The sequence below is a fragment of the Phragmites australis genome, chromosome 4, assembly GCF_958298935.1.
Source record: "Phragmites australis chromosome 4, lpPhrAust1.1, whole genome shotgun sequence".
Lineage (NCBI taxonomy): Eukaryota > Viridiplantae > Streptophyta > Magnoliopsida > Poales > Poaceae > Phragmites > Phragmites australis.
In genome coordinates this window covers 1,768,520-1,783,187 of record NC_084924.1, presented here as the reverse complement: position 1 = coordinate 1,783,187, position 14,668 = coordinate 1,768,520, and the positions used below count along the sequence as shown (strand labels likewise).

Genomic DNA, 14,668 nt, shown 5'->3' with positions numbered 1-14,668 from the left:
CCACCAGTGGTGTTTGCCTTCACACGCTCCCTCACCATGGTGGCTACTCATGGCCTCGTCTCTCTGGTGACTGTCTCCCCGCTCCGGTGACGCATCTCCACTTCGTCGCGCCATATCTCAGTGTGGAGGCTTCCGATGTGACCCCTTCTTCTTGTAGGGTTTAAGCATACTGCTCATATGTATCTAGAGGAAGGAGATGAAAAGCAATTTGTGTGTCTTTTCCAGATCTACCAGTTTGTGAGGGTCCGTATGCATATCCTACCTAGGCATCCTTGCCGCTAGCTTCATCTTCAATTGTAGCATCTAATTCGGTGTGGCCGTATGCTCCACCAAGATGAAATTTTGATTCAATGTGATGCTATAGGTGGTGGAGAAGAGATAGAGATGATACATACATTTGATTCAGGTTTGCATGTTAGAAGCTAGCTACCAGATGCACTTTTTTTAAAAAAAATCACAATTTTATTCTTGGGTTTGTTGAATTTTATAATTTAGAACGGAGGAAAATTTCATCCTCTTGCGTCCCCTTCCAATTCATAAATGCAAAACTTTATTTTTCTAGGTTTTACTAGGGATTCATGATGACCATCCCAAATCCGGGGATAAACTCCTGTGGATTTTTTTCTTGAGCGCCCAAACAAGCTCAAAAAGAAAATCTAGACTTAGTGACATACACCAGAGTAAATATGAGATTTAATTTATGGTAGTTAAATAATACAATCTCCTCTCACTGACCACCCAGGGCAAACTTGGTTATCTGAATTCACGCAATCGGATGAGCACCTCACCTGGACAAAGTCACGTCAACATCGTATAATTGCTATTGTAGTCTGGAATTCGATACAGCGGTTAGCCTTAGCAGCTGGTTGGCTGCTCCTTTTTTTTTTTGGAAAGGTAGCAGCATCAGCATGTTTATTTAGGCAAACCAGATTAGCGCGGTCTGGATGATGGTGTTGTTTTGTGGCGCCGTTACAATTGCATGCAGCTCCAACCATACCATGATGAATAGAATGTCTTTTCTCCTTGCCTTTGGACTTTTTTTTTCTCACTAAATCCTTGCCTACCGAGTTATGGTGGACCATGAGAAATTCATGAGTTATCAAAAGTTCGTAAATTCAACCCAGGATTCCTGTTCTTGGGATTGATTTTTCCAACATGATTGTTGCATATTTGCACATTCCATTTTTTAAATCTGTTAACTAGAGTGAAGAAATGCATCAAGTGTTCACGATGATCCAATAGAGATGTATGGTTTCTGAAAATAAATATATTAACGCCGCTAGAAATTATTGGATAATAATGGAATGTGTCTACATTTTCTGTGTTGTTTTAACAATAATTGCCTTGTCACTTTGACTGCTTCAGAAGTGTTCAAGAGGGTGCCTGGATGGGGCTATTTGACAGGATCTATCTGTGCTGAAAGATTCAGAGCGCTGAGGCTCTTGAAACTTTTTGGTTCAGGATTTCACTATTTCAGAAGTTTAGTTGTCCCTTGTGTTGCTAGCACTTTGTTGCATTTTGAGTCGTTTCATGCTTGTTTTCGGCTAGCCGAAGTGATATTTTTGTTTGGTGGCACTATGTTGTTATTGGGGGATTGTTTTCTCCTAAATCTTAAAGAAAATGCTTTGACACTTGTCGAGCGTAAATTCCTGATAGTGATTTCGACGTGTATCGGACGGCGAGTGCGTGATTTTTTGTTCGAAGAGTGTTTACTGAATTTGTTTGTGTACGTGCAACTCAAGAACACAAAAAATTATCCAGATTCAGGTCTCTCTCAGAGTAATATCCCCATATACTGTGTATTTTTTTTCTTGTGGCCTAAGTTGGTTACATATGCCAAGTCTTGTTCTTCTCGGACCGAATCCTCTTACAAGCCTGTTACTTCTCACTTTATATCTGAGAGAGATGCCTTACATATGAGTCAAGATATAGACCCAGATATAACTAGAGCTTCCTATTAAACATGGCCAAATGGGCCATTCGTGCCGACTCGGCACGGCCCGGCTACGGCACGGCCCAAACGGCCCATCTACAGTAACGGGTCGTGCCGTGCCAGCCCGTGTGCCTTCCCTTCGGCCCACGGCACGGCCCGTCGGTGACCGTGCTGTGCCGGGCCGGCCCGGGCACGATTTCGGCCCGACGGCCCGGTCGGCCCGATGGGCCGAAATAGATAAAAAAATGAAAAAATACATAAAAAATATATAGAAAATAGATAAAAATATAAAAATAGATAAAAAAATATTTAAAAATAGCTAAAAAATTAAAAATATAAATAAAAAAATAGAAAATAGTGCCGGGCCGGACCGTGCCGGCCCGAGCTAGGCCGTGCCCGTGCCGGCCCGACTTGACCGGGCCGTGCCGTGCCGGCCCGTCGTGCCGCACGCTCGGCCCAGGCACGGCCCGTCGGTAATCGGGCTGTGCCGTGCCTGGGCCGTGCCTACAGTGCCGTGCCTCGAGCCGGCCCAGTAGGCACGACCCATTTGGACGTCTTTACTTCCTATCTAGGCCCATCATTACTAAGAATAGACATATTCCATTTGCTCTTCGATGCTACGGGGCATGTCCCATCGCTCCACCGCATGCGTCATCTCGATCGCCTGAACTGCCCTGTCCCGTCCCCACGCGGCGCCTGCGCACCTGCAAAAGACCTCCTGGCATGCTTGTCAGACCGTCCCGTAGCATTTAATGCTACGAGATGGGACATAGTAGCTCTATGTCGACCACGCATTGGATGACCAGAAAGAGGATTTGGGAAAGGGAAATACTCAAGTGAAAAAATATTTATTGTGATTAGATTGTTTAGACACTTACTTGCCCCGCGACTAGAGGAGACTGGTCGCGAGGTTTGCTCATGTGACGAGGGACTAGTCATGGAGCTTGGTCGGAGAGCCTAGTTACATGGTCGCTGGCTAGTCGCGCGGAGTGACCACAGTTTCGGACAAACGTGGCATACAATACCTGCTGATATCTTACCGACGTGGGTCCGCCCGCGAGGGGACTCCACTATTCTTTACACCGACAACACTTTTGATTACGGGTTAACTTGGAGAGATTTTAAAGTGTGGTATCAAATTTTATGAATTCTTGTGTTTATGACCTCTTTGTACCAAGAGGTCTGAATAAAAGCTATGGTGTCGTAATTTTATGAAAAAGAATTATATTTATTATGTATATATATGAGCATATAATGTGTGGAATATAGTTGTTTTTAATACTTTATGTGCTGAATATGGTGTATAGTACCGTATTTAGTATTAAGATATTGAAATCACGTTTTCGGTAAACGAGATGCTGAATATATATGCTAAATTTGTAAATATGATAATATGTTATCTATTTTTATAATTTAGATACGTATATTATCTATATTTTGATTTTGACCGATCTGATTTTTTTTAAGGAAACGGTAGAAATATGATGAGAGGCAGCAAAGCGCAGTAGTTGGTGTGACCGTGTGAAGGAGGCTGCTCCTCGTCGCCCCACTCCGGCGAGCCCAAAACCCCTCTCAAACCCTCCCTCCAATCCACCCCCGCCTTATAAAGCCCTCCCCCTCCCACCACCTCTCCGCGCCATCCGTTCCATTTCTTATCCCCTTGCCTCCTCCCCCTCCTCTTCTCGATGGCGTCCCTCACAGTCCCCGCTCTGGCCCTCTCCAACCCTACCTCGGGCTCCGCCTCGGCTGCGTTTCCGCGCGCTGCGGCCTTCCGTTGCTGGGCGCTCCGGCGGCGCGGGTGGGTGGCGGCGGCCGTGGCCTCGCCCAACTCCGTGCTCAGCGAGCACGCCTTCAAGCGGCTCCAGCTCGGGAGCGACGACGAGGAGGGAGTGTATGGGAGCGACGGTGAGGAGGGGGTCGCGGCGGGGGCGGGGTTGGAGGGGGATGAGGAGGAGCTCGCCATTGCCAGGCTCGGCCTGCCCGACGAGCTCGTCGCCACGCTCGAGAAGCGGGGAATTACACACCTCTTCCCCATCCAGGTGACGCCAATTGCGCTCTGTTCTGACTTTTGGATGGCTTAATTGTGCTCGATGTGAGTTTCAGGTTTCGCTGGTGTAAGGAGACAGGGAGGGGGAAGTAGGATTTTGGGGTTGAGTGAATGGTTTCGAAATTCGTGGGCTTGTTTTGATACAAATTAGTTACGGGATAGTTGGAGCATGCCTATTTTTGGTGGGGAAGTGAGACACTAGTCTATGGCGAATTACGTTGCTTGAAGCTGAACTGGGAATCTAGAGAGTAACTTTTCTCCTTTTTGCAAGGCATAGCTGGTTCAGTAATTATCATAATCATACGCTCCTTAATACCAAATTAGAGTGCTGATTGCCACTCGTATTGAGATTTGTCAATGCTCAGTGTCTCGTAATTTTTCTGCAAGTTAAAGTTGCCCTGTTCTTACCATACTACTAAGCTCGGTTTGGTTGTGGAATGGGGACAGTTAATCAGTTGTACCGTTTCCTTTCTTTTTAGTTGCTAAGAGGTAGTAGCATATTTCATATCCTACTTTTAGTCACGGGCAGTTAGGATAACATATTCTCCATGTCATAACATGTAAGAAATATTATTCAAATAGCCAGATAAGTTTATTTTCCTTTGAATCGTGTGCTGTGTCACATGTTTCAACTTATCTCGCCTAGAAGGTGCTTTTTTTGCTTGGTCTTTTGCTAACTCGCTTTCTATCTTCCAGAGGGCTGTATTGATTCCAGCTCTTGAGGGCCGTGACCTGATTGCTAGAGCAAAGACTGGAACTGGAAAGACACTAGCCTTTGGTATACCCATGATCAAGCGATTAATTGAGGAGGATGCTGGGCAGAGTTTGAGGTATCCATTCATCCTGCTATGCATTTTGCATTATGCTGCATTAGAGTCGGTTGATAATTAACAGTCACATCGACTATTTTTTCCCCTTTTGGCAGGCGAGGTCGTACTCCTCGGGTTTTGGTTCTAGCACCTACTAGGGAGTTAGCCAAACAAGTTGAGAAGGAAATAAAGGAATCAGCACCCAAGCTCGGTACAGTTTGTGTTTATGGTGGTGTCTCATATAATCTCCAGCAGAATGCACTCTCACGTGGTGTTGATGTTGTTGTTGGAACACCGGGTCGTATAATTGATTTGATAAACGGCGGAAGCCTTCAGCTGGGAGAAGTTCAGTATTTAGTCCTTGATGAGGCTGACCAAATGCTAGCAGTGGGGTTTGAGGAAGATGTGGAAACAATATTACAACAGCTTCCTGCAGAGAGGCAAAGCATGCTTTTCTCTGCGACGATGCCTAGTTGGGTTAAGAAATTGTCTAGGCGGTACTTGAACAATCCTTTGACAATTGACTTGGTAAGGCCTTCACATTCCTTTTCTTTTCCTGTTGTTTTTCTTTTGGTGTGCTCGCGCGTGTTGGACGTTGTGGGGGTCCCTTATACACTCTGTATTTTTGTTATACACTCAAAACAACAATAGGCCGACAACAGTGTCATCTAGTATAAGAGCATTCTTACATGTGATTGCATAAAGAATTTTAAGTTACAAGTTCAAATGTGTTAATTGTGATGATCATGGTGCATGCTATTTAATACATACAATGGCCAGAACACTTGGCCCGTTGGCTGTGCTATCCATGAAAGTGTTTCTGTTCTGCCATATATCAGCCCAAAACGTTGGGCTTTTATCTTGAAAGTTAAAACTCTCCAAAGGAGTATCCAATGGATATTACTGTTAATATGTATTTGTTTCTGCAACGTTGGCCAGTAGTATTTTATTGCACTTAGGTAACAGCAATAATTTATGCGTTGCTCTGATTTTGGAATCTGGACATTTTTAGTGCTGTGCCTTGAGACACATGAGATGTTAAGACTGGTCTTGTGCTTATTATCTGCACTTGCACTTGAAGACCCCTGTTGGTTCTTTGTGGGATACAATTGTGGCATATTATTACTGTTAGAGTTTATTTTTCTTTTTTATGTCCTAATTAGTAATTGGATCTCTTCATGTGTTTAACTAGGTCGGCGATAAAGATGAAAAACTTGCTGAAGGAATCAAACTCTATGCTATCCCACTCACAGCGACATCAAAGCGCACCATTCTCAGTGATCTTATTACGGTATATGTTAATGCAGTTCGTGGAAGTTTTAGCTGGTTTTCTTCCCCTCTTCTCTTTTTTTTCGACTCAGCTTTGTTCTATGCCCTAGGATAAAAGAAAATGGTCCAGGCAGCTAGGACATGCATGATTTTTTTGAATTAAGTCATTAACATAAACATAAACACTTAAATATAAACATTTGTTATGTGCCTTATTAATTTTCTATAAATATCATTTTTTTACTTTCCTTGAATGCGTTGGTTATTGCATTCAATTAAGTTGGATTGAACCTGAAGTTTTCTTGGAGTTCCAGATATTGACAGTCTCAATTTAACAGTTACAACTATTCATGCCTTTTCGCAACTGGGTTCAAATTGCATATGATTTGTGTTTCTGAGACTGGGACTGGAGCTTTTAGTATTCTCAAAAAGGATTTGCAGTGTTAGATTTCTTAGAGTTTCTGATGCTAGAAAATTAGAATTTTGATGTCTGGTTACTTGGTTAGGGAGAGATTTATGGTATAATGGCACCGTCAGTGAGTAGTTAATTAGTTATCTTGGTGACTGATTAATTGGCTATCATGCTGCTGTTGTTCCAACTAGGTGGTTCTGAAGACTGCTGTCTAGTATCAACCTTCTATTTTGCATAGTGTATCCAGTAACCAGTTATAAGTATGGTAATATTACAAAATGAGATTGAGGGACTACATGGAATGTTCTTTAACTTGGGGGGACATTCACTTCAGAACAGGGTGATTTTTGACGGTTCCTTAAATATTTGCCTTTTTAGATGACTACTGAAATGAATTAGTGTTTGTATTTAGTTTCATCATCTAGGTTTTGTGATGGTTTGTCCTGGATCCTGGGATTCAGAAACTAATAAGGTCATGAAATCTGTCACAATTTATACAGCTGTGGTTGTGTATCATTGCGCTTATATATGTTTGATAGTTTTTTACCTCGGTCCTTTTGATAATACAATTTCATCCATACATCGTCCATGGCTCTTGAATATTTTACTGGGGCCAATCTGTTTTGCTGAGCCTTGGTCGATTTCCCATATTTATGCCACGAGATGAGTTTATTTTGTTTAATTAGTGCAATGCTTTTTAAAATATTTTGTTTTCAGGTATATGCAAAGGGTGGGAAAACGATTGTTTTCACTCGGACAAAGCGGGATGCGGATGAGGTTTCATTGGCATTGACGAGCAGTATTGCTTCTGAGGCACTTCATGGGGATATTTCACAACATCAGCGTGAAAGGACACTAAATGGTTTTCGTCAAGGGAAATTTACTGTTCTCGTGGCAACCGATGTTGCTGCTCGTGGTCTTGATATACCAAATGTTGATTTGGTGGGTTTACAAATCCTCTTCACTTCATCTGATTCTAGATACTGTAATTCTGTAAAACATCCTTCCTCATACGTGTTAACTCTTTATATTGGAGCTGTGATAGTTGGCTGTTGAGAAACTTCAAATTTGCATCATATAACTATGCCTGACAACTTTGCCTACCAAATTATTAGTATGCGTTCCTCTACAAAAGGATAATCAGCAAGAATCTGATTTAAAACTCTCTTAATATTTACAGTGCTAAAAAAAACAAGGTATTAGATCGTCAAATAGTTCGAGAACTTAGTTCCCCCCCCCCCCGACTATTCAGGAGCTTAGCAATTAAGGGGTTCATCTTACTATTACACAAATTCAAGTGTTGTTCTGAACTTAAGTTTGGCATGCCTTTGCGTCTTATGTCACTGCGTCATATAACTTTCTGGTCCATTTCATTTGTAACGTCCCCGTCTGATCTCTTGGGTTAATCTTGCGATTTTACATGATACTGTTTCTTATCACTTTCTTTTAACTTATTAAGTGTATTTCAGCATTATGCCACGTAAGTTGAACTGTAAGCATATACCGATCAATTAATAAGAGGCTTTCATTTTAATGCAGATCATCCATTACGAATTGCCAAATGATCCAGAGACTTTTGTTCATCGTTCTGGACGCACTGGACGGGCTGGAAAAGCAGGAACTGCAATCTTGATGTTCACAAGCAACCAGAAAAGGACAGTTAGATCACTCGAGCGTGATGTTGGATGCAAGTTTGAGTTTATAAGCCCTCCGTCAATGGAAGAAGTGCTGGAGTCATCTGCGGAGCATGTCATTGCTACTTTGCGAGGTGTGCACCCAGAGTCGATTCAATATTTTCTTGGACCAGCTGAGAGATTTACAGAAGAGTTAGGGCCTCATGCTCTTGCTTCCGCATTGGCACATCTGAGTGGGTTTTCTCAGCCACCTTCTTCACGTTCTCTGATCAGTCATGAGCAGGTAAGAAATGACACGAGGAGATTGCACATATGCATGGTTATTCTATGTTCTACCATTTAAATGTTTCCCGCAATTAATTAGGCATACCTTACATGCTTGTCAATACCAAATTTATAGTGTGCATTATAGAACTGTGCCATTAGTATTCTTATTACCTCTATTACAATAGATTTGTCAAAAGAAAGGCGTCAAACTTTAATCTAGATAAACTCCCTTTGCTTTTATTGTGTATTTACCTCTTCTATACTTCTCTAAGCAAGATAACTCAAATGTTTTCTTTAACTCTATGAAAATGCAGGGGTCGGTGACATTGCAATTAACTAGAGATCCAGGGTATGGAAGAGGCTTCTTTTCTCCTAGATCTGTTACTGGTTTTCTATCTGATATTTCTACAGCAGCTGCTGATGAAGTTGGCAAAATATACATAACAGCAGATGAAAACGTGAGTTTTTACTTGAGTATGTTAATGATTTTGCTTCTGTCCATTTGGTCCATGAGCATACGTTCTGAAGATGGTGGCCAATACTACTTCCCTAACATGCATATCTTCTCTTATAATGTGCATGGATCTAGTAACTTGCATTGCACTATAGAAATTGGTGAATGACTCCCATGTCATGCGTGCATGCATACACTATTTCCTGTGTTTCTTTTCCCCTTTGATTTTGCTTTTGCTCTTTATTTCTGCAAAGCGGCACAATCTTGGTGTCCGTAAATGATACCACAAATATTTGTGGCGTAGTAAATAGCATAATGTAGCTCTATTTGCTAATAGGCATGCTTCTTGGGGCTGTTGATAACATAATTCATACGGATTGTCTTTGGGTATTGGATCTGGGGTAATTAATTGTACAGATATTTTGTATCATTTTGTTCCTGAAAGAAAAATAAAGTTGTATGTTAACAGTTGAAACAACATTGTAGGATACAACCTTTTAGTTATCTCCTTTGCCCTGATGAATTTTCACCGTCTTTTCTACACATTGCTGATTGTATCAGGTCCAAGGAGTGGTCTTTGATTTACCTGAGGAGATTGCAAAGGATTTGCTTAGTATGGAACTGCCCCCAGGAAACACCATAACCAAAGTAACAAAGGTATTATTTGCAGATCAATCTTCTCGAGTAAGCTATGACAATTGGTGTGATGAAACATAACCAGAATTAAAAGATTACACTATTTTCTTACGTTTACTGCATTGTCTCTTCATTGTGACTTTGTGAGGTCTTGTTTTGGATGCGATTTTGGTTCTCTATGAGCTTGTGTGATGACTGTTTTGTTATGTCCTGCTTTCAGCTGCCTGCATTGCAAGATGATGGTCCTGCTACTGATAGCTATGGTCGCTTTTCAAACGACCGAGGCTCCAGGAACAGACGGTCCAGGGGTGGCGGCGCAAGAAGCCGGGGTGGTTGGGACTCTGACGGTGAAGACCGATTTCGCCGTGGTGGCAGGATCTTCAGATCTGACAATGATAGTTGGTCAGATGATGACTGGTCAGGTGGTGGGAGAAGATCAAACCGTTCCTCATCCTTTGGTGGCCGCTCATCATCTTACGGTAGCCGTGGCTCGTCATCTTACGGTAGCCGTGGCTCACCATCCTTTGGTGGCCGCTCATCATCCTTTGGGGGTAGGGAGAGGTAAGCTGTACGAGATCTCTGCAATAACCTAGCAAAGCTGCTATTCTAGATGCACGCTATCCAGGTATTAGTTTGAGTGACATGATTTTTCTTTCATGAAGTGGATGCACAATCTGGACGCACACTCATGAATCTCCTCCACAGTCCACACACAATGTTCGTTACATTAGTAGGTGAACGATGAGAATAGGAAACCAACTGATCTCTGAGAACAGTTCCTTTCAGAATATACAGCATCCCTTGTCATTAGCTCTTTCCCCCCCTCTAGAACACATTTACTTCTATCCAGTAACCATTAGTATATATGAAAACCTAATGTTCTATAGTTAGTGCAGACCAGTGAAATAGTTTGTTAGCTTGCTAGCTCTTGCTACATCACATTCGTACCTCGCCGAATCATGATTAGAAGTTACTTGTACATCTTTTTCAGAACAAAAAAGAATTAATTACCACACTACATATTCGTACATGATGATCCTTCTCTTTCTAATGCTAATGAGTTTCCACCACTTGCAGTAACAGAAGCTTCAGCGGTGCTTGCTTCAACTGTGGCGAATCAGGGCACCGAGCATCAGACTGCCCAAACAAGTAGATGCTAGAAATGACATTCCTCCCTGCCGCATGGCATCGCTCCTTCCGGGCCTGATCGGCTTCCAAGGAGAGGCTGGACAATTGAACACATGCCTAGCAAATATCCAAGCCCAGCCAAATACAGCCAATCCATATATGCCTGACGCTTATGCCTGACACGGCCCTTGTGCTTCCTACAGTTTTGTGTGGTGACTTCGTCGCGAAGATTTTGGCACGCTGACTACCAAGGAGCTGCTTCAGTTTATTCATGTAACACAGGTCTACAGGGATATGTTGTAATTTTTGGTACCGCTTGTTGAAGATCTCAATAGAATGTTAACACCACGCGAACCATTCGTGTACAGTTGTTACGGCTACACCATTGGACTGACGATGTTGTCAGAAGTGTGCACGCAAATTAGAGTTACTGTTGTGCTCTCAAATGTCATCATCTTGGTAAAATATCAGAGTTTGCTGTGGAAAGGTTAAACCGGTTGTTCCGGCAGTTAGTATTTCTTGACCTGCGCGACATGAAATTTGCAAAGGTACGGGTTTGGTCGATGCAGCGTAGCGTACGGCTGGAGAAGTAATCCATGGTTCAATCCAGCATTTCAACTTAGTTGGTGATGGTTGGTCAGTAAGGCAAAACCACCATCATGAATCGAGTTCGCACGATATCGTGTTGCCTGGTACGATCTATCATCGATGTGTTGCTTACCGCAGCGTGATGCGTGCAAATCGATACGCATGTGTGTTGGCCGGTGTGGACGCGGTCGCAGTTCTCAGAAGGGAGGTCGATGGGGTGGGTGGCCATAATACCGAACTATAGTTAGCCAAAGGCTTATGACTTTGGCGTCAGGTCAAAATTGATGTTCAACCTACACAAAATAACTGATCAGATTTGGCATTCTGCCATGGCAAACATGCGGCTGACCCGAGTACCTGACCATGTAAACAGCCGCTGTTTCCTTATGACCAGTACACGTATACTCCTCTGTGCCTGCGTCCGCATCTGTGGATAATCTGAACCAGATCGTCGGTCATTCTCATTTCAGAATCCGGGTGCATTTGCACAAGGAACGGTCCATCCAGTTAAGACGAACAGGAGGAGGACAAGTTTCACGGCACAAAATGATAGCCGCGAGCCGTGACTCGTGAGCCCGCATGTATATTGGTACATGGTACACACACGCACGCACTACGTGCCGTCTCTGTCGCACCACTCCCTGGCCGTGCGCATCCTCCCTGCAGGCGGCCGGCATCGCATTCCATCTCTCCTCCTCCTGCTCCTCACGGATTGTTCATGCAGCCAGAGATGCCCCGTATAAAATCCATACTACAAATTGATTGCTGCCATGGTATGAGAGCAAAAGATCAGGAGGCGAAGAGATCATGCAGGTGCCTTGAGCGGATTAGCCAAACAGTGACGTGTTAAACTGAACATACGGTAATTTATACTAGTACAGAAAGTCACTGTTCTTGAACAGACGGATGCAACATCATGCACACTGATGCCAGAACACAGGACCAAATTCTCCAGAAACATGACAAGTCTGTGAACTGTTACTCTGATGTTGATACATGCATGATGATGGGGATTTTTTTTTCCAAACTCCACCACACGTATTTGTGGTACAGGTAGGCAAAGAGTGAGACGAAAGCTATTAGCAGCAGGTACCAACTTAATGAGTACATTAGGTTAATTACGTGGGATTAAATTAAGTACCAAAGTAGGAGGCTGAAGGCCTGGTAGCCCGTGGCAAATCTCTAAGGATGGAGGGAGCTGATCAGAGGCTCGAACCCTATCTCACATGCACTGTTAAAAAGTCTTTAATGAAGGCTTTGAGAATGGGGCCTGGTGTTAAAAAAGTATTACAGTAGGAGTATTTAACTATACACTACAATGTGTTGTCGCCGAGATGGTTCCTATTTTTTACCATGTGTCTCCTGTACACGTTCTTCGTCATCTTCTACTCTTTGGACCATCTGTCATGTCCAGAATAGTATACAACAACAGGATCAATACTCAGTCATCTCTAACAACAGAGATAGCTGCTATTTCTTATTTCTCTCAATATATTTTAAAAAAATTCTAATTCTTTATATCTCACAATATTCAGAGCTATATCTTATTTTATCTTCTTAAAAACTAGCTCTATAAAATTTCTCTTTATATCAATTTTATCTTCACCTACATACTTTTTTTCTCTATATATTATAATAATAAAAACTAACTACTATCTATAACCAGTGTAGCTGTCCTAGTAGTTAATCTATGACAACACAAGTACATTTGATTCTGGTGCCCCGTTTTGACAATCTTTATTTAATTATTCAGGTTTCCGGGAACGAGCAGGTTCCAACGGGGCCCTGAGAAAAATGATTTGATTAACTACTTGTCACGGGTCATGTCATAATCATGGGTGAATGACGACGGGATTTGTTTAGACGGTAGACGCCATGCGGCTGCCATTTGGAGATGGATCAATCGATACACTTGGCCAATTAACGGGCTTGTTTTGACTTCTGGACAGCATCGTTGATCCCTGTGCCTGCATGATCTCTGGGCGGACAGCAACCGTAAATTTTCAGTTTTCACCGCAGTCCGCAGAAAATCGTTAGCTACTATACGCGTCCAAGGAAGAAAACTCACATGGACATATAGTACCATGATTTTTCTTTTCACGCCAGTGCTGAGGCGTTGCTGCAAGTTTAACGCAACATCAGATCTGGTGCTACTTTACACATAAAGGAGGATGCAACGGGAAACAAATTATATAAGATTCGGTCTTATAAATAGATCTATGTCTCTGTGTGATATATGTTTTATATCACACCTGTGCGTACGCACGCGAGTCGTTAGATCTAAAATGTATGACATATACAGAGGTCTTACAGAGGTTCTTTGCCTAGAAGTCTTTTGTCTAGAGATCTTACATAATTTATTTCCGGTACAGAATGGAAAGACAACCCACTATCTTGCACAAACAGTATGAGATTGTAGCTTATTATGATACAAATATACAAGGCACACGTCCATTTTTTGTCACTAGCCAGAGCTGCCGCCGGCCGCCAAGTCATTTGACTCCCCATCATGGACTAATCATTCAGCGTATCCATATAATTCTAAATCAAGAAAACTAATGGCTGCTGCTGCGATGCGATAAGATGCCAAGACGCCGTGCACGCGAACACACGGTCGCCATCCATACAAGCGATCAGCTCGGCTTGATTAATAAGCATAGCAGCTCGTAATTACAGGAACACCTCTCGTTACTTAGCCATGCACGTCGTGGTTGTGCGCGTGTGCTCTGAAAGTCTCACCGGCGGGCTGCACACGTCTCGGGCGTCAATGGCGGCGAGGTGAGACGGCCACTCGTGTATCTTTCGCCACCCGTACCGCCGGCGCGAGCGCGACGACTTTTTGGTGTTGAGCGAGAGCCGCCCGTGTTACGCGGGCGAGAGAGAAGAGAACCTTGCCATCCAAGCGCCCGTCCAGGAACTAACTGTTGGGCGCGGGCGGCATCCATGCGTCAAAGCCAGATTCCGATGAGGGAGCATCTCACTATCTCAGGTTCAGCACAAAATCTCGCACTGATTTGTAAAAAGGCCATTCAGATTGTCAGGCGTGCATGGGGAGATGGTGAGGCAAGCGCAGCGCAGGACATTCATGTCATTTCATGTGAGAGGGTCAAACCCTGTCCCATCCAACGGTTCTTTCACGTCCCGTACGGTTTACACACAAAAACGACAGGATGGGAAGTTAAACAAAAAGAGTCAGACCACATACATGGCTGATGGACCCACCGAAACGTGGTACTTCTGCCTGTTGTTACTTCAGGTCTTGAAATGAGTTCCACACATACGCTCAGATAAATTATGTTGGTAACAGGTCTTATCAGTTTAATCTATAGATTCAGATTGAAAAAAAATTATTTATTTGGAGTTCTAATAGTAATATGTTCTTTTTTTTTTAGCATACAGATATGTTAGTATCATTCATCGTGAAGGGTTTATCATATTAATTTTCTTAGTATTATTTTTCATTCGTAATACATGATTATTAGAGAAATACA

At 42.9% G+C, this 14,668-nt stretch overlaps 1 protein-coding gene across 1 annotated transcript; it reads left to right on the top strand.

The window, feature by feature from the left end:
- Positions 1-3,559: 3,559 nt before the first annotated feature.
- Positions 3,560-11,035, top strand: LOC133915091 (DEAD-box ATP-dependent RNA helicase 3B, chloroplastic-like). The gene is made up of 10 exons (XM_062358101.1): positions 3,560-3,972; positions 4,677-4,810; positions 4,906-5,317; positions 5,982-6,080; positions 7,188-7,412; positions 8,010-8,387; positions 8,686-8,829; positions 9,387-9,482; positions 9,682-10,022; positions 10,539-11,035. The coding sequence occupies exons 1-10, from the start codon at positions 3,619-3,621 to the stop codon at positions 10,612-10,614; spliced, it is 2,259 nt and encodes a 752-aa protein (XP_062214085.1). The 5' UTR covers positions 3,560-3,618; the 3' UTR covers positions 10,615-11,035.
- The last annotated feature ends 3,633 nt before the right edge of the window (positions 11,036-14,668 follow it).